Source organism: Salvelinus fontinalis, chromosome 27 (assembly GCF_029448725.1).
Source record: "Salvelinus fontinalis isolate EN_2023a chromosome 27, ASM2944872v1, whole genome shotgun sequence".
Classification (NCBI taxonomy): domain Eukaryota; kingdom Metazoa; phylum Chordata; class Actinopteri; order Salmoniformes; family Salmonidae; genus Salvelinus; species Salvelinus fontinalis.
Window position 1 is genome coordinate 516,489 of NC_074691.1, and position 21,800 is coordinate 538,288.

The 21,800-nt window shown below is 41.2% G+C and overlaps 1 protein-coding gene across 3 annotated transcripts in view; it reads right to left on the minus strand.

Annotated features, from left to right (window-relative positions):
• Window positions 1-21,800, minus strand: part of LOC129824824 (ectonucleotide pyrophosphatase/phosphodiesterase family member 1-like) — a 132,753-nt gene that overhangs the window by 18,798 nt on the left and 92,155 nt on the right. For all 3 annotated transcript variants that reach the window (XM_055884329.1, XM_055884327.1, XM_055884328.1), the window contains exons 12-16: window positions 12,484-12,592; window positions 10,813-10,944; window positions 6,380-6,411; window positions 6,108-6,235; window positions 2,090-2,159 (exon numbers count right to left, since the gene is read on the minus strand). In XM_055884329.1, coding sequence (XP_055740304.1) covers window positions 2,090-2,159; window positions 6,108-6,235; window positions 6,380-6,411; window positions 10,813-10,944; window positions 12,484-12,592 — 471 coding nt within the window. The remainder of the gene's footprint in view (window positions 1-2,089; window positions 2,160-6,107; window positions 6,236-6,379; window positions 6,412-10,812; window positions 10,945-12,483; window positions 12,593-21,800) is intronic.

The following is a 21,800-nucleotide window of genomic DNA, read 5'->3' on the forward strand; positions in this document are numbered from 1 at the left end:
ACACAACCCGAATGGAAGGACAGTGAACTGGTACAGGCCTACGTGATGGTATTTCAGCTGATTTATTTTGGGAGAGACTTACCAAGGCTCAGTCTGGGGGGAGCCAGACTAGATGGTCTGATCTCTTCATAAAAGGCATATACAGGTGAAGTCGGAAGTTTACATACACCTTAGCCAAAATACATTTAAACTCAGTTTTCACAATTCCTGACATTTAATCCTAGTAAAAACTCCCTGTCTTAGGTCAGTTAGGATCACCACTTTATTTTAAGAATGTGAAATGTCAGAATAATAGTAGAGAGAATGATTTATTTAATTCATCACATTCCCAGCGGGTCAGAAGTTTACATACACTCAATTTGTATTTGGTAGCATTGCCTTTAAAATGTTTAACTTGGGTCAAACATTTTGGGTAACCTTCCACAAGCTCCCCACAATTACTTAGGTGAATTTTGTCCCATTCCTCCTGACAGAGCTGGTGTAACTGAGTCAGGTTTGTAGGCCTCCTTGCTCACACACACACACACTTTTCAGTTCTGCCCACAAATTTTCTATAGGATTGAGGTCAGGGCTTTGTGATGGCCACTCCAATACCTTGACTTTGTTGTCCTTAAGCCATTTTGCCATAACTTTGGAAGTATGCTTGGGGTCATTGTCCATTTGGAAGACCAAGCTTTAACTTCCTGACTAATGTCTTGAGATCTTGCTTCATATATCCACAATTTTCATTCCTCATGATGCCATCTATTTTGTGAAGTGCACCAGTTCCTCCTGCAGCAAAGCACCCCCACAACATGATGCTGCCACCCCCGTGCTTCACGGTTGGGATGGCGCTCCTCGGCTTGCAGGCCTCCCCCTTTTTCCTCCAAACATAACGATGGTCTTTATGGCCAAACTGTTCAATTTTTTTTTCATCAGACCAGAGGACATTTCTCCAAAAATTACAATCTTTGTCCCCATGTGCAGTTGCAAACCATAGTCTTGCTTTTTTATGGCTGTTTTGGTTAAGTGGCTTCTTCCTTGCTGAGAGGCCTTTCAGGTTATGTCGATATAGGACTTGTTTTACTGTGGATATAGATACTTTTGTACCCGTTTCCTCCAGCATCTTCACAAGGTCCTTTGCTGTTGTTCTGGGACAGAACGCGTCTCCTTCCTGAGCCGTATGACGGCTGCGCCTCCCATGGTGTTTATACTTGCGTACTATTGTTTGTACAGATGAACGTGGTACCTTCAGGCGTTTGGAACCAGACTTGTGAAGGTCTACAATAATTTTTCTGAGGTCTTGGCTGATTTCTTTTGATTTTCTCATGATGTCAAGCAAAGAGGCACTGAGTTTGAAGGTAGGCCTTGAAATACATCCACAGGTATACCTCCAATTTACTCAAATTATGTAAATTAGCCTATCAGAAGCTTCTACAGCCAGGACATCATTTTCTGGAATTTTCCAAGCTGTTTAAAGGCACAGTCGACTTAGTGTATGTAAACTTGTGTCATGCACAAGTAGATGTCCTAACCGACTTACCAAAACTTTAACAAGAAATTTAGGAAATTTAGGGAGTTGAAAAACTAGTTTTAATGACTCCAACCTAAGTGTATGTAAACTTCCGACTTCAACTGTATATTCCCTCTGGGTTCAGCAACAATAGCTTGATTTAAACCTAAAGAATCTCTGACATAATTCAACCAACTGAGGCTCCTTAGTAGTAGCCTGGTCCCAGATCTCTGTTTGGAACATTTGGCACGATAATGACCATTGGAGTTGGCAAGACAGCTCAAACATATATGGGACCAGGCTAGGTTACCTCTGTAGTACTTTCATCATAGAACCTTGTCCAGTCCAAATAAAAATTGCATGGATCGTGCAGTGTTAATTAATCCTGGTCCTGGGGACCCAAAGGGGCACAGATTTTATTTTTTTGCCATAGCACTACACAGCCGATTCAAATTAGCAACTCATCCACAAGCTTTGCCGATTTAAACCAGGTGTGTATACTAAGACAAAAAAATAAAAATGCAAAGTTTTCAATTCACTGCTGTAATTTCACACTGTATCAGCTGACATACACGCATCCTTCTCTCCTCCCCTGACCTGCATGTTTTTGAAGACGTTATCCGAGCCGTGGAATCCACCACTGCAGTACTTGATTTCTTTAGGCTGGCTGTGGAGGAAGAGATGAAAAAACATTATTCCATTCATAGAAAAGGACATCACACCTCCACAGAGTTATACACGGAGTGTAAAAAACATTAGGAACAGCTTCTTAATATTGAGTTGCACCCCCTTTTGCCCTCAGAACAGCCTCAATTCGGGCAGGTAGCCGTGTGGTTAGAGCATTAGGCCAGTAACCGAAAGCTTGCTAGATCGAATCCCCGAGCTGACAAGGTAAAAATCTTTCGTTCTGCCCCTGAACAAGGCAGTTAACCCACTGTTCCTAGGCTGTCATTGTAAATAAGAATTTATTTTTAACTGACTTGCCAAGATAAATAAAGGTTAAATCCCAAAAATATAATAAATCATTGGGGCATGCCACAGGGATGCTGGCCCATGTTGACTCCAATGCTTCCCACAGTTGTGTCAAGTTGGCTGGATGTCCTTTGGGTGGTGGACCATTCTTGATACACACAGTACACTATTGAGTGTGAAAAACCCAGTAGCGCTACAGTTCTTGACACACTCAAACCAGTGCGTCTGGCACCTACTACCATACACCGTTCAAAGGCACTTAAATATTTTGTCTTGCCCATTCACCCTCTGAATAGCACAATCCATGTCTCAAGTGTATCAAGGCTTAAAAATCCTTCTTTAACCCGTCTCCTCCCCTTCATCTTAACTGATTGAATGGATTTAGTGACATCAATAAGGAACCATAAAAAAAATATACAGTATTTAACTAGGCAAGTCAATTAAGATCAAATTCTTATTTACAATGGCGGCATACCAAAAGGCCTCCTGCGGGAATAGGGCGGGGATTAAAAAAAAATTAAATAAAAATATAGGGGAAAAAAACATCACGACGAGACAACACAACATAAAGAGAGACCTAAGACGACAACATAGCATGGCAGCAACACATGACAACAACATGGTAGCAAGAATCATAGCTTATTCCCCTGGTCAGTCTACAGTGGCTTGCGAAAGTAGTCACCCCCTTGGCATTTTTCCTATTTTGTTGCCTTACAACCACTGAGATCATGTGACACTTGAATAAAGTCCACCTGTGTGCAATCTAACTAATTCTGTGACTTCTGAAGGTAATTGGTTGCACCAGATCTTATTTAGGGGCTTCATAGCAAAGGGGGTGAATACATATGCACGCACTACTTTTCCGTTTTGTATTTTTCTTTTTAACCTGTCTAGGATGAGGGTGCCGCTAGCGGCACACCCCCCCCACATTCCACTGAAAAGGCAGAGCGCGAAATTCAAAAAAAATATTTTTTTTTAAATATTTAACTTTCACACATTAAAGTCCAATACAGCTAATGAAAGACACAGATCTTGTGAATCCAGCCAACATGTCCGATTTTTAAAATGTTTTACAGGGAAGACACAATATGTAAAGATGTAAATCTATTACCTAAAAACACATTAGCATAATCCACCATCTTTTATTTGTCCACCAACACCAGTAGCTATCACCAATTCGGCTAAACTAAGATATTTATAGCCCCTAACCAAGAAAAAAACTCATCAGATGACAGTCTGATAACATATTTATGGTATGGGATAGGTTTTGTTAGAAAAATGTGCATATTTCAGGTAGCTGGCATAGTTTACAATTGCACCCACCGTCACAAATGGACTAGAATAATTACAATGAGCAACGTGTTTACCTAACTACTAATCATCAAACATTTCGTAAAAATACACAGCATACACTAATCGAAAGACACAGATCCTGTGAATACAGACAATATTTCAGATTTTCTAAGTGTCTTACAGCGAAAACACAATAAATCGTTATATTAGCATAGCACATGTGCAAACATTACCCCAGCATTGATTCTAGCCAAAGAGAGCGATAACGTAAACATCGCCAAAATATATTATTTTTTTCACTAACCTTCTCAGAATTCTTCAGATGACACCCCTGTAACATCACATTACAACATACATATACAGTTTGTTCGAAAATGTGCATATTTAGCCACCAAAATCATGGTTAGACAATGAGAAATGTAGCCCAGCTGGTGAGAAAATGTCCGTGCGCCATATTAGACAGTGATCTACTCGTATACATAAATACTCATAAACGTGACTAAAAAATATAGGGTGGACAGCGATTGATAGACAATTTAATTCTTAATACAATCGCGGAATTACATTTTTTAAATTATCCTTACTTTTCAATACAGTTTGCGCCAAGCGAAGCTACGCCAAAAAACATGGCGTCCTAAGCCACTAACATTTTTCGACAGAAACACGATTTATCATAATAAAAATTTCCTACTTTGAGCTGTTCTTCCATCAGTATCTTGGGCAAAGGATCCTTTCTTGGGTCTAATCGTCTTTTGGTGGAAAGCTGTCCTCTTGCCATGTGGAAATGCCAACTGCGTTCGGGATGAACTGGAAGCGTGCCCAGAGATTCACAGCGTCTCAGAAATAAATGTCCCAAATCGCACTAAACGGATATAAATTGCTATAAAACGCTTTAAATTAACTACCTTATGATGTTTTTAACTCCTATAACGAGTCTTAACATGACCGGAGAAAGATTACTCCCAACACTAATGCTTGGAACAGGTGCGGGTCGGTGTCCTCCACGCGCATGACGCAGCTGCAAAAGAGTTACTAGCTACAGGGTTTTTTAATTTATAGTGCCTGTGATTGCGCAATCGACCCCATTCAAATCGTCATCACGTAAAGGCATCCAGGGGAAGACGTAAGCAGTGTCCGTATACTCATAGGAATAACATTGGCTTTAAAACTGACTCCAGAACAGTGGCCAAAATTTCTGAAATCTGACTCCATGTCAGGGAAATTGCTGTAGAATGGGTTCTGTTCCACTTAGAGACAAAATTTCAACTCCTATAGAAACTATAGACTGTTTTCTATCCAATAATAATAATAATATGCATATTGTACGATCAAGAATTTTGTAGGAAGCCGTTTCAAAAATTACACGATTACCATAAATAGTGACAACAGCGCCCCCAGCTTTAACAGGTTTAAACAAGTTTTTTTCCTCTCATTTCACTTCACCAATTTGGACTATTTTGTGTATGTCCATTACATGAACTATTTAAATTACAGGTTGTAATGCAACAAAATAGAAAAAACACCAAGGGGGATGAATACTTTTGCAAGGCACTGTATGTCATGGAAATAGCAGGTGTGCTGTACACTGTGTACATCTGCCATACAGTGTGTATACAACACTCAAATAGAAGGATTATCAATTGGACAGCTGTATAAACCAACCAACCTAAAATAGCCTCTCACATCCTCAGTTGTGGCAACCTGATCAACAGGAAAAAGCTTTCCATTCCTATTTCAGAAATCTCTCAATTCTGCCCAAACATTGGCAAAAAAACTAATCATGTGTCCATGGCAACCACTTTGCCCACATCTAATTTCTGGTATGCTAATACGCATTCTGTTAAGATAAGCTATCACTTAGAATTTGTGGCAGCTGTTGAAAATGTCAGGGTCATTGTTTCCAAGTCGTCTTGTCGAATATTGTCTCTTTGCAACAGATAGTTGAACCTAACAAGAATGAAATATAAAGTGGGATGACATTTTGCAAGTACCTGTAACTACTTTCAAAGTGCATGTAGGCACAACGTTTAAAGTGAAGGACACAAGTAGTTCTAATTAGTACTGATTAAATTGAGCCGTGATGAGTAGGCTAAGTCAAGTAACTTTGAAAGGGTACTAATTTACTTACGTTAGTAAACAGTAACAGTTACTTTGGCTTAATGCCAGAGTCAAGTCAAAAGTGCAGTTAAGGTTCTGTGATCACCCTAAAATGTCCTCTTTAAGAAAACATAACACATCTCATATAGATTATGATATAATACATTATATTGAGTAAGGGATTTGGGAGAATCAGGCATAGACTTCAGAGAAAGAGAAACAGAAAAAAATATATAGCTGGATTGTGACATACAGTGCTGCCTGCCAACCAGGCTTCATGTAGAGATGGGCCCTCTCGATGCGCACGTTGTTCGCGAAGTGCATCCGTTTGGGGAGGTGCTCTTTCAGGTAGGGCCTCATGGGCTGGTCAGGCATCCTGCACTTCAAAATGCACAGCAAGAGGAGAGTGGAGAGTCAATGAAGGGGCAGAGGGAGAGGCCTGTCTGACATGAGGTAAGGCAAGCAGATGATTTCTGTGTTCATAAGATGAATTGAAAATTAATGGGGCACGAATACTTCACATACCGACAGGTTCTTCACCAGGCCTTCATAGTCGACTGAGGGAAAGAAAACAGACACGGTTGTTAACCCAAGGGTCATTCCCCATCCCAAAACATGTTTTACGCCTTCCCCTTGGCCCCAACGTTCTTATGTTTGCAGATCTGGAAGGTCTGAGTGTCTTAGTTTTCACTAAGTGGATTTCATCTCTGCTCAAACAGAGAGAGAGATAAAAAAAAAAAAAGGTTTTCCTCCCTTTTTTCTCCCCAATTTCGTAGTATTCAATTGGTAGTAGTTACAGTCTTGTCTCATCGCTGCAACTCCCGTACGGACTCGGGAGAGGCGAAGGTCGAGCGCCATGCGACCTCCGAAACACAACCCAACCAAGCCGCACTGCTTCTTGACATAACGCAAATCCAACCCGGAAGCCAGCCGCACCAATGTTTCGGAGGAAACACCACAGGAGTCGCTAGTGCACGACGAGACAAGGATATCCCTGCCAGCCAAACCCTCCCTAACCTGGACGACGCTGGGCCAATTGTGCGCCTCCACATTGGCCTCCCGGTCGCGGCCGGCTGTGAGAGAGCCTGGGCTCGAACCCAGAGTCTCTGGTGGCACAGCTAGCACTGCCTTAGACCACTGTGCCACCCGGGAGGCCTAGATTTACATTTTTACAGCGAGGGATTTAAAATTGCTTACAGATCTGCAAACATCACATTTTATTGGTCGCATACACCTATTTAGCAGTTGGTTTGTGGGCGTGGTGACTATTTATCAGTTTGATGGCTTTGAGATTGAGAGACTGAAAACAGCTTCTGTCTCAGCTTTGATGCACCTGTACTGACCTAGCGGGGTGAACAGGCCAAGGCTTGTGTGGCTGAGGTCCCTGATGATCTTCTTGGCCTTCCTGTGACACTGGGTGCTGTAGATTTCTTAGAGGGCAGGCAGTGTGCCGCCGGCGATGTTGGGCAGAGCACACCACCCTCTGCAGAGCCCTGCGGTTGCGGATGGTGCAGTTGTCGTACCAGGCGGCGATACAGCCCGACAGGATGCTCTCTATCTGTACAAGTTTGTGAGGGTCTTAGGGGCCAAGCCACATTTCTTAAGCCTCCTGAGGTTAAAGAGGCGCTGTTGCGCCTTCTTCACCACACTTGTCTGTGTGGGTGGACCATTTCAGATTGTCAGTGATGTGCATGACAAATAACTTGAAGCTTTTCACCTTCTCCACTGCGGCCCGTCGTTGTGAATGGGGGCGTGCTCCCTCTGCTGTCTCCTGAAGTCCACAATCAGCTCCTTCGTTTTGTTGATGGAGAGGTTATTTTCCTGGGCCACTCCACCAGGTCCCTCACCCCCTCCCTGTAGGCTGTCTCGTCATTGTTGGTAATCAGGCCTACCATATTTGTGTCGTCTGCAAATTTGATGATTGAGTTGGAGACGTGCATAGCCACGGGTGAACAGGGAGTACAGGAGTGGGGATGAGTACGCACCCTTGTGGGGCCCCTGTGTTGAGGATCAGCACAGTGGAGGTGTTGTATCCTACCTCACCAAAATAGGGCGGCCTGTCAGGAAGTCCAGGACCCAGTTGCACAGGGCGGGGTTCCAACACAAGGCCCAGAGCTTAGAGGGTACTATGGTGTTGAAGACTGAGCTGTAGTCAATGAACAGTATTCTTATATAGGAATTCCTCTTGTCCAGATAGGATAGGGCAGTGCGATGCCGTTGTCCATGGATATATTTGGGCGGTATGCAAATTGCAGTGGGTCTAGGGTGTTGGATAAGGTGGAGGTGATATGATCCTTAACTAGCCTCTCAAAGCACTTCATGACAGAAGTGAATGCTACGGGGCAATAGTCATTTAGTTCAGTTAACTTTGTTTTTTTTGGGGTACAGGAACAATGGTGGACATCTTGAAGCAAGTGGGGACAACAGACTGGTATAGGGAGAGATTGAATATGTCCGTAAACACTTCAGCCAGCTGGTCTGCACATACTCTGAGGACGCGGCTAGGGATTTGGGTTGGGCTGTATACCGTATACCAGGGTATTTGGAAATAGCCACTGGATGTTCTAAAACTTTTGACCGGTAGTGTATGTATAACTTTATCAGCTGGATTGCCCGTGTTTGCAATTTGATTATCTTTGTTTACGCTCATTAGCATATTTAGCTAGCAGCCACCATGGAAATTCACTATTAATTGTGCTAATTTTGTCAGCATTCTGGTAATGGGCTTTTTTGCTTTATTTGGCGCCCCCTTGTGTACTAAACCAGTAATATCGTATATCCTGGGGTGAGAGAAGGACGGTATGACAATATGAAAATCTGGATACCGCCCAACCCTAATAGGGAGGCCTTCAGCCTTGCAAGAGTTAACACGCTTAAATGTCTGACTCACGTCGGCACAGAGAGCGAGAGCTCACAATCCACGAGAGGGGTGGTGGCCTGCATCGGCGGCACTGCGTTTCCTTCGAAGCGGGCAAAGGAGGGGTTTAGCTTGTCTGGGATGAAGAAATCAGTGTCCGCGATATACTGTACCAGTCAAAAGTTGACATCTACTCATTCAAGGATTTTTCCTTATTTTTCCTATTTTCTACAATGTAGAATAATAGTGAAGACATCAAAACCATGAAATAACACATATGGAATCATGTAGTAACCAAAAAGTGTTTAAACTATTAAAATATATTTAAATTTGGGAGATTCTTCAAAGTAACCACCTTTTGCCTTGATGACAGCTTTGCACACTTGGTATTCTCTTCACCTGGAATGCTTTTCCAAAAGTCTTGAAAGAGTTCCCACATATGCTGAGCACTTGTTGGCTGCTTTTCCTTCACTCTGTGGTCCAACTCATCCTAAATCATCTCAATTTGGGTTGAAGTCGGGTGATTGTGGAGGCCATGTCATCTGATGCAGCACTCCATCACTCTCCTTCTTGGTCAAATAGCCTTGACACAGCCTGGAGGTGTGTTTTGGGTCAATGTCCTGTTGAAAAACAAATGATAGCGCAAACCAGATGGGATGGCTTATCGCTGCAGAATGCTGTGGTAGCCATGCTGGTTAATTGTGCCTTGAATTCTAAATAAATCACAGAAAGTGTCACCAAAAAAATAGATGCACTATTGTAAAGTGGCTGTTCCACTGGATGTCATAAGGTGAATGCACCAATTTGTAAGTCGCTCTGGATAAGAGCGTCTGTTAAAGACTTAAATGTAAATGTAAACAAAGCACCCCCACACCATCACACCTCCTCTATGCTTCACGGTGGGAACCACACATGCAGAGATGATCCGTGCACCTACTCTGCGTCTCACAAAGACAGGTCGGTTGGAACCAAAAATCTCAAATTTGGACTCATCAGACCAAAAGACAGATTTCCACCGGTCTAATGTCCATTGCTCGTGTTTCTTGGCCCAAGCAAGTCTCTTCTTATTATTGGTGTCCTTTAGTAGTGGTTTCTTTGCAGCAATTCGACCATGAAGGCCTGATTCACGCAGACTTCTCTGAACAGTTGATGTTGAGATGTGTGTTACTTGAACCCTGAAGCATTGATTTGGGCTGCAATTTCTAAGGCTAGTAACTATAATGAATTTAACCTCTGCAACATAACTCTGGGTCTTCATTTCCTGTGGCAGTCCTCATGAGAGCCAGTTTCATCATAGTGCTGGACATAATGATGGACTGCCGTTTCTCTTTGCTTATTTGAGCTGTTCTTGCCATAATATGGACTTGGTCTTTTACCAAATAGGGCTATCTTCTGTATACCACCCCTACCTTGTCACACCACAACTGATCGGCTCAAACGCATTAAGAAGGAAGTCATTTTCACAAATGAACTTAAGGCACACCTGTTAATTGAAATGCATTCCAGGTGAATACTCCTTGAAGCTGGTTGAGAGAATGCCACGGGTGTGCAAAGCTGTCATCAAGGCAAAGGGTGGCTACTTTGAAGAATCTCAACTATAAAAAAATATATTTTGATTTGTTTAACACTTTTTTGGTTACTATACGATTCCAATATACTCGGAAGCGGGGGGTGGTATGTGAGTCGGACTACCTCGTCTCCGCCGGCTGTTTTGGAGCAGTCTCTGGGATAAGTGGAATTGCCTTAGGCGGGGTACGAATGAAGAATCCAATTCAGGAAAGTCATATTTCTGATCGAAATGCCGGTGAGTTACCGTCGCTCTAATATCGCTAAGTTATTTCTGGCTGTATATAAAAATGCAAAGGACATTCTGAGCTAATAAGGTGAGAAATAACAAAAAAAAACAATATGTAATGCAAAGTTGCTTAGGAGCCATGAACATGGCGACCATGTCTATCGGCGCCATCTTGTTATATATCATCAAAGGGTAAGGGCCAAGTGGAAGGAAGCAAATTGGAACCAGCTGTAACACTGGATGGAATTGCAATGTAAGGGCAGGAAGACAGTTGAAAGTGACACGTTATCATCAACAAAAACTCACAGGAGTAGAAGTCTTCAGGGACTCTCTTGGGTCGGATTCGTGCAGCAGGGCCTTGGACAACAGTGAAGTCATCCACGTTGTCCTGGTACGAGTTCACGAATGCAGCCTTCTTGCAGGAAGCTTCCTCCATTCCTGCAATTACAGTACATGCGCACACACGCACACACACACACACACACACACACACAGGTCAACAGTAAAAAAAACAGTCACTGTTGTTTGTATTGTTGTTCCTGGCAACTGGGCAGTCAGAGCAATAGCAAGCAGAGTGAAATGGAGGACGAGAAACAACAGTATAGGACTTCAAACGGCACCATAATTACACGGTCTTATCTGTAACAGATCTCAGAGAGAGAACAAAGCTGCAACAGAGGAAGTTCATATACAGTATGTCAGCATACTATATACTTGAAATTGTTTACACTGACTATTGATACTAGGATTCCATCCTCATTTCATAATCAATCAATTTCAAAAGCAGATATGAAAACGACAACCTTTTCATGACAAAAAATAACCCAAAGATCAATGCATCTGTGATAAAAGCCTAAATAAAAGGATATTCCCATATGCTGTATATCACCCATCAACCAACAAACCCAACATCAAAATTACAACCCTGCAACGTGGAGCTTATTACAAGGCCAGTTGAGCGGCCAGCAGCTATCGGCTCATCCTTTACATGCGTAATTACAAGACTAGCCACGTCACATGTAATGCAGATGTTGGTGCATCTTCTTCACAGACCTCTCCCCTGTGAACCTCCCTGGCTTCCTCACGCTCAGCTCACAGTCATGGTGTTTCAGCGTTCACACTGACCTCGTTTTTCAACGGTTTCCGCTCTGGCATGCGATTTCCACGCAACAGGTGCTAGGTCTCAGCAAAGGCCGAGTATGTATGGCCGACAGTAAACATTCAACCCCCCCCCCCCCCCCCACAATGGAGGGCCCTAGAGCAGAGGCTATAGCTTAGAGAACAATATGGTAATATAGAAGAGTTCTACAAAAATATTGTGGGTTTTGTGGTAATATGCAAATATTGACTACGACGTTAAGTGCTATGTCATTTGTGCTACTAGTACAATAAAAGCTGTTGCATGTAAATGAAATAACTCAATAAGCAAGTTTGATAGTGGATTACTAGGTTATGAGGACAGTAATGTAGCCATTATATAATAGATAAGGGATGTTTGTCATCATTCTCCTGGCAGATACGGACTTGTGATATGAGCTCATTGTTTTTATGGTTCATTAAGGAATGGAGGAAAATCTTTACTTCATCTCTTCTTCCCTAGACCTCTTTCACGTCGAGTTGTAGCAGATCCGCACGATTGCATCCCTTCAGATTTACAGCAGAGCCATAACATGAAGTACCTCAACACTTATCTTTCACGTCAAAAGACGTCAAATGAGTCCATTTCCGCCGCCTCCCTTGCTTCCACATTGGTTTCTAGTGCTTTTGTCCTGTACTGTACTTTTCCTTTCCGAGGCCCTTTGCGCCACAAGGAATACGTCTATTCACTTTCCCATCCTACAGTATCTACCGTTAAATCTGAATGCTGTGTATAAATTAAGGATGCTGATTCTACTTTTGATCGCAGTGACCACAGACTAATACAGTACTGTCTGTGTACAGTGGGATCTGACTGTGTGTTGTGGCAACACTGCTCACCGTGGTCAGACAGGAGCACCAGGTTGACACAGTGGTGAAGGTTCTTCTGTTTCAGGCCGTCCATTAGAAATCCCAACAACCTGTCTACGTTCAGCAGGGCCTCAATCACCTGCAAACACAGTCATTCAATTCAAATAACATTTATTTTCTCCCACCTGAAAAAAATACTATAGTATACTATATTTATATACTACAGTATTCATTGTAGTGTTTTTACAGACTTTTACAGACTACTGTAGTATTAAGTGTAGTGTTTTTGCGGATGACTGTAGTATGTTGTAGTATGCTACCCCTGCTGCTATTGTACCAGGTCTCTCTTGGAAAAGAGACGTTATCTCAATGAGAAAAACCTGTATAAATTAAGGTAAAAACATTTTTAAAGTACTCAATGTAGTGTTTTTGCGAATCTGACTGTAGTACACTAGTATTCACTGTAGTGTTTTAGTGGACATGACTAGTGTACTAAAGTATTCACTGTAGTGTTTTCGCATACGTGACTAGTATATTGTAATAACACCTGCAGACTCGGGTTAGCTAAAATGGCAAAACTACCAGACTACGCCAATTACTGTTTAATGAGGACACCTCAACCAGAACATAAGACAGGTTCGTGACAGACCACCTATTGAGTTGGGTCAACAGTTCTGAGCAATGCAACGGATGAGACAACACCTTAGCAAAAATATATTGTTTTTATTACAATGTAACCATGTAACATTACAATGTAACATCTAAACGTTAGACAGGTTCTTGGCCAGGGTTTCAAAACTCGGTCCTCGGGACCCTAAGGGGTGCACATTTTGGTTTTTGCCCTAGCACTACACAGCTGAGCGAGTGAGAGGTGCTTCGGAACAGCCGCGAGAAGGGAATTATAATTATTATATTCAGCCCAAGGGCACAGCGGCCATTGGCCGCGAAAGGCATTACGGCCACACTAGGGGGATGCCGCTGGGAAATTCGAGGCATTATCAAGTGCTTGTCAAATTGGGAATGAGAGATGGATGAAGTATGTACAGCCTACGCAACAAACAAAGCAGAGCTCATGCCTTCCATGTGACTTTTTTCAAATCAGCATTGGAGTTGCATCATGCAGCCTTAGAATGTATTAAAACAAAATCGAAACATATAGCCTAACGTTTGTATCACAACTATAGTTGCATAAATAACTCTAAATTAAGCATATACACAACTGGTCAAAAGTTTTAGAACACCTACTTATTCAAGGGTTTTTCCTTTATTTGTACTATTTCCCACATTGTAAAATAATAGTGAAGACATCAAAACTATGAAATAACACATATGGAATCATGTGGTACCCAAAAAAGTGTTAGACAAATCATAATCTATTTTATATTTGAGATTCTTCAAAGTAGCCAACCTTTGCAATGATAAATAAATAAAAGTACGTGGACACCCCTTCAAAATAGTGGATTTGGCTATTTCAGCCATACCGTTGCTGACAGGTGTATAAAATCGAGCACACAGCCATGCAATCTCCATAGACAAACATTGGCAGTAGAATGGCCTTACTGAAGAGCTCAGTGACTTTCAATATGGCACCGTCATAGGATGTCACCTTTCCAACAAGTCCTCAAATTTCTGCCCTGCTAGAGCTGCCCCGATCAAAGTGCTGTTATTTTGAAGTGTAAACGTCTAGGAGCAACAACGGCTCAGCCGTGAAGTGGTAGGCCACACAATCAACCAGAACGGAACCACTGAAGTGCGTAGCTCGTTAAAAAAAAGGAGTAAGGGTCTGGGCTGTTTTTCATGGTTCTGGCTAGGCCCCTTAGTTCCAGTGAAGGGAAATCTTAACGCTACAGCATACAATGACATTCTAGACAATTCTGGGTTTCCAACTTTGTGGCAACAGTTTGGGGAAGGCCCTTTCCTGTTTCAACATGACAATGCCCCGTGCACAAAGAGAGGTCCATACAGAAATGGTTTAAGATCGGTGTGGAAGAACTTGGCTGGCCTGCACTGAGCCCGGACCTCAACTCCATGGAACATCTTTGGGATGAATTGGAACCCCGACTGAGAGCCAGGCCTAAAAATCGCCCAACATCAGTGCCCAATCTCACTAATGCTCGTGGCTGAATGGAAGCAAGCCCCGTCTAATAGAAATCCTTTCCAGAAGAGTGGAGGCTGTTATAGGAGCAAAAGGGGGGACCAAATCCATATTAATGCCCATGATTTTGGAATTAAACATTTGACAAGCAGGCGTCCACATACTTTTGGTCATTTCGTGTATCTAGTGGAAGTAACTGATCTAAGAAGTAATTTTGGTGTACTCTTGTACAAGCCAGGCATCACAGGCTGAAATTACATTTTTGCATCTACCTATCCATTTTGAGTTAGCATTTTGGTCCATTAATTAGTATTTTCAAAAAGTTAACAGAAATGTCAAACTTGATAAATGTATACTTTCTCCAGTTTATCATACTACCATCAACATTTTAATGAATTTTAACCACAGTAAAATGGACATACACTACCGTTCAAATGTTTGGGGTCACTTCAAAATGTCCTTGTTTTTGAAAGAAAAGCACATTTTTTGTCCATTAAAATAAAATTGATCAGAAATACAGTGAGGCCACTATTAATGTTGTAAATGACTATTGTCACGTTCCTGACCTTATTTCCTTTGTTTAGTCTTTGTTTAGTTGGTCAGGATGTGAGCTGGGTGGGCATTCTATGTTTTGTGTTGGGTTTGTTGTTTGGCCTAATATGGTTCTCAGAGGCAGGTGTTTGTCATTGTCTCTGATTGGGAACCATATTAAGGTAGCCTGTTTTCACTGTTTGTTGGTGGGTGATTGTTCCTGTTCGTGCGTTCATGTTTTCTATGTTCTCTAGTTCAGGACTGTAGCTTTGTTGGTTTTCGTTTGTTTATTGTTTTGTTCGTCTTGAAGAAGTATTCTAATAAATATGGATACATACCACGCTGCGCTTTGGTCCTCCTCTCCTTCTACCGACGAAAGCCGTTACAACTATTGTAGCTGGAAATGGCAGATTTTTAATGGAATATCTACATAGGCGTACAGAGGCCCATTATCAGGAACCATCACTCCTGTGTTCCAATGGCACGTTGTGTTAGCTATTCCAAGCTGATTTTAAAAGGCTAATTGATCATTAGAACACTCTTTTGCAAGTATGTTAGCACAGCTGAAAACTGTTCTTCTGATTAAAGAAGCAATAAAACTGGTCTTCTTTAGACTAGTTGAGTATCTGGAGGGAGCATCAGCATTTGTGGGCTCGATTACAGGCTCAAAATGGCCAGAAACAAAGACTTTCTTCTGAAACTCGTCAGTCTATTTTTGTTCTGAGAAATTAAGGCTATTCCATGCGAGAAATTGCCAAGAAACTGAAGATCTCGTACAACGCTGTGTACTACTCCCTTCACAGAACACAAACTGTCTCTAACCAGAATAAAAAGAGGAGTGGGAGGCCCCGGTGCACAACTGACCAAGAGGACAAGTACATTAGAGTGTCTAGTAGGGCTGGGCGATATGGCCAAAATATTATATCACAGTATTTTAAAAACATTGGACGGTATTTTACTTTATTATTAAAAAAGTTCTACATTTGCTTTACGAGTAGTGAGTGATGGAATGTATGTGTTGCCACCCTAGCAAGTGATTTCAATGAGTCTTTCTCCATTATGATTGTTTTATACTGTTCAAATCAACCTCAACTAGGGCTGGGCGATATATCGAGTTTTTTCCCCCGATATATTCGAGTTTATGTTTTAGTGCGATATGGAAAAAGCCTCTATCGCAAGAATTGAGGTTGTTATAATGTTGTAACGTTTTACAAATGCAGCATCTCACTGTCTCTTCTCTGTCAGCCCAATGTTGAATCATGTCCTAATTGCGTGCCAACACGTGCAGAGGTTGTCCACCAATCACAAGCTTAGACAGCCTTTCACAAATCGTAACCGCGCCGGAGAAGTGTAGCGGCGGTAAGAGTTCCACCAAAATCGAAAGTGAGGAAGCCAGCTCAAATCAAATCAAATGTTATTGGTCACATATGTAACAGTATAACTTTAGACCGTCCCCTCGCCCCGACCCGGGTGCGAACCAGGGACCCTCTGCACACATCAACAACTGACACCCACAAAGCGTCGTTACCCATCGCTCCACAAAAGCCGCGGCTCCTGCAGAGCAAGGGGCAACACTACTAATAGGTTTCAGAGCAAGTGACGTAACTGATTGAAACGCTACTAGCGCGTACCCGCTAACTAGCTAGCCATTTCACATCCGTTACACATACACAGATGTTAATACAGCAGATGTTAATGCGAGTGTTGCGAAATGCTTGCAGCTCAGCCTCTGAGGATGAAATCACCCCCAAAAAGGGCAGCAATGTTTTTTCAGTAATATGGAAGTGGTTCGGGTTTAACCTCTTGGAACTATAGGGGGTGCTGTTCCGCATTAGCATATTTGTGTCTCCAAATTAAACTGCCTCGTGCTAAATTCTTGATCGTACAATATGCATATTATTGTTATTATTGGATAGAAAACACCTTCTAGTTTCTATAGAAGTTGAAATTTTGTCTCTGAGTTGTACAGAACAATTTCTACAGCACTTTTCATGACAGGGTTCAGATTTCAATTTTTTTTACCTCTGATCTGGGGTCTGTTTTTAAGGCGACAGTGAATGCTATGAAGAAACCGACACTGCCTACGTCTTCCTCTGGGTGTCTGTACGTCATCACGCTTTCAATGGAATCGATGGGATATTCACAGCCAGTATAAAAGACCAAAATGTATAGAGACCGCCCTTTCTCGTCGTGCGCCTGAAGCGTGAAGGGCATCGGACCTGCCTCGTTCCAAATCGTTTTCTAACCAGCAATATTTCTCCGGTCATGTTTTTACTCGTTTTAGGTGTTAAAAACATCATAATGTAGTTAATTTGAACCGTTTTATAGCAATTTATATCCGTTTAGTGCGATTTTAGAGGAATTTATTTGTTGTGCACTCTGAAACTTTGGACACGTTTTGGGGTGTCGGTCGTTGGTGGTGGACATTTCGAAGGACAGAGGACATCTATCGACCAAAAGACGTTTATAACATAGAAAGGATACATTGCCCAAGAATCTGATGGAAGAACACCTCAAAGTAAGCAATATTTAATATGATAAATCGTGTTTCTGTCGAAATATTTTAAACGCATATTTCGCCATTTTGTTTGGTATAGCTTCACTTGGCGAACCCTGTATTGAAAAGTAAGGATAATTTTAAAAATGTAAATCAGCGGTTGCATTAAGAACTAATTTGTCTTTCGATTCCTGTAAACCCTGTATTTTTTAGTCAAGTATATGATTAGCTATTAATTAAACTAGATCACTCTGAAAGATGGCGACCGACATTTTCAGGCTTGTTTTGCTACTATTTTCATTGTGTAACCACGGTTTTGTATGGCTAAATATGCACCTTTTCGAACAAACTGTATATGTATATTGTAAAATGATGTTACAGGAGTGTCATCGGAAGAATTCTGAGAAGGTTAGTGAAAAAATTAATATCTTTTGGCGATGTTGACTTTTATCGCTCACTTTGGCTAGAATCAATGCTGGGCTGCTATGTGCTATGTGCTATGCTAATATAACGATTTATTGTGTTTTCGCTGTAAGACACTTAGAAAATCTGAAATATTGTCTGTATTCACAGGATCTGTGTCTTTCGATTAGTGTATGCTGTGTATTTTTACGAAATGTTTGATGATTAGTAGTTAGGTAAACACGTTGCTCATTGTAATTATTCTAGTCCATTTGTGACGGTGGGTGCAATTGTAACCTATGGCAGCTACCTGAAATATGCACATTTTTCTAACAAAACCTATCCCATACCATAAATATGTTATCAGACTGTCATCTAATGAGTTTTTTTGTTGGTTAGGGGCTATAAATATCTTAGTTTAGCCGAATTGGTGATGGCTACTGGTGTTGGTGGACAAATAAAAGATGGTGGATTATGCTAATGTGTTTTTAGGTAATAGATGTACATCTTTACATATTGTGTCTTCCCTGTAAAACATTTTAAAAATCGGAAATGGTGGCTTTATTCACAAGATCTGTATCTTTCATCTGGTGTCTTGGACTTGTGATTTAATGATATTTAGATGCTACTATCTACTTGTGAAGCTATGCTAGCTATGCTAAACAGTGTGTGGGGGGTGGGGGGTGCTCCCGGATCCGGGTTTCTGAGGCAGTAGAAGTTAAGAGGTCTGATATTCAGCAAACGAATGTCCTGTGTGTCGAAAGACAATTGCTACGAAAAGCAACAAACACAACCAACCTCTTCCATCACCTGCAGCTGAAACACGCAGTGAAATGGGAGGAATGCGTGAGACTAACATGCTGACCAGACACGTCGCAAAATAAATTTAGAAATCCATGTTATTCAATTATTGCACCCACACTGCTCGTGCACGCCAACAAGCGTCTGCGTTGCCAAGGGCTAAAATAGAAGTCATTCCTATTTCTGACGCAGATCGCGCTGCAAGTCCTGCCTCTCCCATCTCCTCATTGGTTTATAGCTGCAGGCACCCATGTGCCATCTCCTCATTGGTTATACCCACGTGGGTGACTGAAAGACAAAATGTTTTGCCGGTCGTCGTGGTAATACTATGAAAGTGTAGATGCCAATCACCATATACATTCAAAGATGAAAAAGCCTGGAAGGAGGAGAGATGACTAGAAACGATTCGGTTGGCCGTTTTATGTGTGGAGTAATTGTCGGAGTAGAGGATCTTGTGCATTTCATGTAAAATAACTCAACGTTTTAAATCCCAGGACAAATTAGCTAGCAACAGCAAGCTAGCTAAATAGGACAAATTAGCTAGCAAGTGCAAGCTAACTAGCTAAATTGCCATACACGTTTAATGCTTTTCGACCTGTCCCCAAATCAATGTCCTTGGTTCAGAGTTCGTTTTGATATTTTAACCTGCTTGTTGTGATCGCGTTTGGTGTAGCGAGATATAAAAAAAAAAAAATGTATGCACGATAGCGCACGCGCGCAGCCGGTTTGGGTTCCGTATAAGCAATTCCGATTTCAGTCGCCCGATTCCCAAAATGTCTGCTAAAAGACAACCATCCTTTTCAAACGTAATCCCTTATTACAAGAAAAGTTTGAAGTGGAAGGAGATAACAGATGCAGTGACCTAATACATAGCGAAATATATAGTCCCAATCTTTACAGCAGAAAAGCCAGGCTTTAAAAAGTTGCTAGGTACAGTTGACCATATATCAACTGCCAAGCCGCAAGTATTTCACGGACGAAGCCCTGCTGCGATTATACACTGCTACACGCGAAAGAGTCGCAGAGAAGCTGGCTAGTGTTTATTATTTTTCCACAACAGCCGATCTATGGTCGAGCAGAACGGCAGAGCCATACCTACGTTTGACAGTCCACTACATAAATGAAGACTGGAAATTGCGAAATGTCTGCCTCCAGACGTCTTACTTCCCCGATGATCATACGGGTGAAGTAATAGCCCAGGGTCTCAATGACTCTCTGGCATCGTGGAAGATGAGCGAAGACCGACAGGTGTGCTTGACAACTGACAGTGGGAGCAACATGATAAAAGCATTGCGCTTGAACAACTGGACCCGCCTGCAGTGCTTTGGGCACAGGCTAATTCAAGTGCATTCAAAAAAGTTATGTTCAGGCCAGCTGTAAGCTAATGTGTTAGTAGTTGTGTCATTCTGCCAATCCAAAAGCAAATAACCACAGGCTGTTTTAATCATAACAAATTAACATTTTCAAACAAATTATATAAATGACTAATTCAAACAGCTAGTAGTCAAACATTCCTAAAAAATAGAATAGATGTGTGGAGTTCATTTGTTTTGCACAAATAGGCCTCGAGGCTTTGTATATTTTTTTACATTTTAATAAAGAAAATTCAATTAAGAATTATGTCATGGCCTTTTTTGATTTGTTTAGAGAAAAACAAGAAATTGAGAAATTTTGGGACGATTCACGATAAATGTTTTTGTTGTTGTTGAGATATTACTTTTAGGCCATATCGCACAGCCCTAACTTCAACCAAAACAATTTTCTGCACTTATCATTTCTGCATTTCCTGAACTCATTTGCAGTGGTGGAAAAAGTACCAAATTGTCATACTTGAGTAAAAGCGAAGATATGTTAATAGAAAATTACTCAAGTAAATGTCACCCAGGAAAATACTACTTGAGTAAAAGTTAAGTATTTGGTTTTAAATATACTTAAGTATCAAAAGTAAATGTAATTGATAAAAATGTACTTAAGTATCAAAAGTAAAAACTATAAATAATTAATTTCAGAACACACCATTGTCTTGTTTTTATTTACGTATAGCCAGGGGCACACTCCAACACTCAGACCTAATTTACAAACAAAGCATTTGTGTTTAGTGAGTCCTCCAGATCAGAGGCAGTACATGACCAGGGATGTTCTCTTGACAAGTGTGCGAATTGGAACATTTTCCTGTCCTGCTAAGCATTCAAAATGTAACGAGTACTTTTAAGTGTCAGGGAAAATGTATGGAGTAAAAAGTACAGTATTTTCTTGAGGAATGTAGTGGAGTAAAAGTTGTCAAATATAAAAATAGTAAAGTAAAGTACAGATACAAAGAAATAAAAAGACTTAAGTAGTACTTGAAAGTATTTTTACATACGTACTTTACACCACTGCTCAATTGAGATCATTTCCACACTGTCATGTAGGGCTGCACGATATGGGCAAATAATCTAGGACTTATTTTAAACCAAATGTTGCAACTGCAATTTGACTTGTGAATTAGAGCAAAACTGTTGGAATCATGGAAATAGAATGACTATTGCAATTCTATAGTTAGAATATAATAGTGGGCATTTTGAATAGTGTTGATTGAGATGACAACAAATTAAAGTGCCAGGGAGGAGTTATTGTGACAGGGTAGGAACTAAAGTGTTGATAAGTGTTTCCTAGGGGATCCTATAATCTTTGGCTACATTGCATGTTCTCTTAGCTACTTCATGTAGCTAACATATTCTTGCTTTGCATATTCCTCTTTGATTTAGAAGATACTGTTGCACAAACAACATGCTGATATAGGTCTACACCATCACTGGTATTATCAGGCTGTATTAGCTAGCTACGTTTGCTCTGACTCAGTACATTTATTAGCTAGCTATTAGCATTAGCGGCTAACAATTAGCATCTCACAAGATTTAGGGCAACTTGCTAAGAAAAGACAAACTAGTTGTTTGCTGATGTAAGAAACACAAACTAAGAGTGTCATTATAGAACACTAGTGGATTTACATTAAGAAGCAAAGTGAAAACAGCATTATTG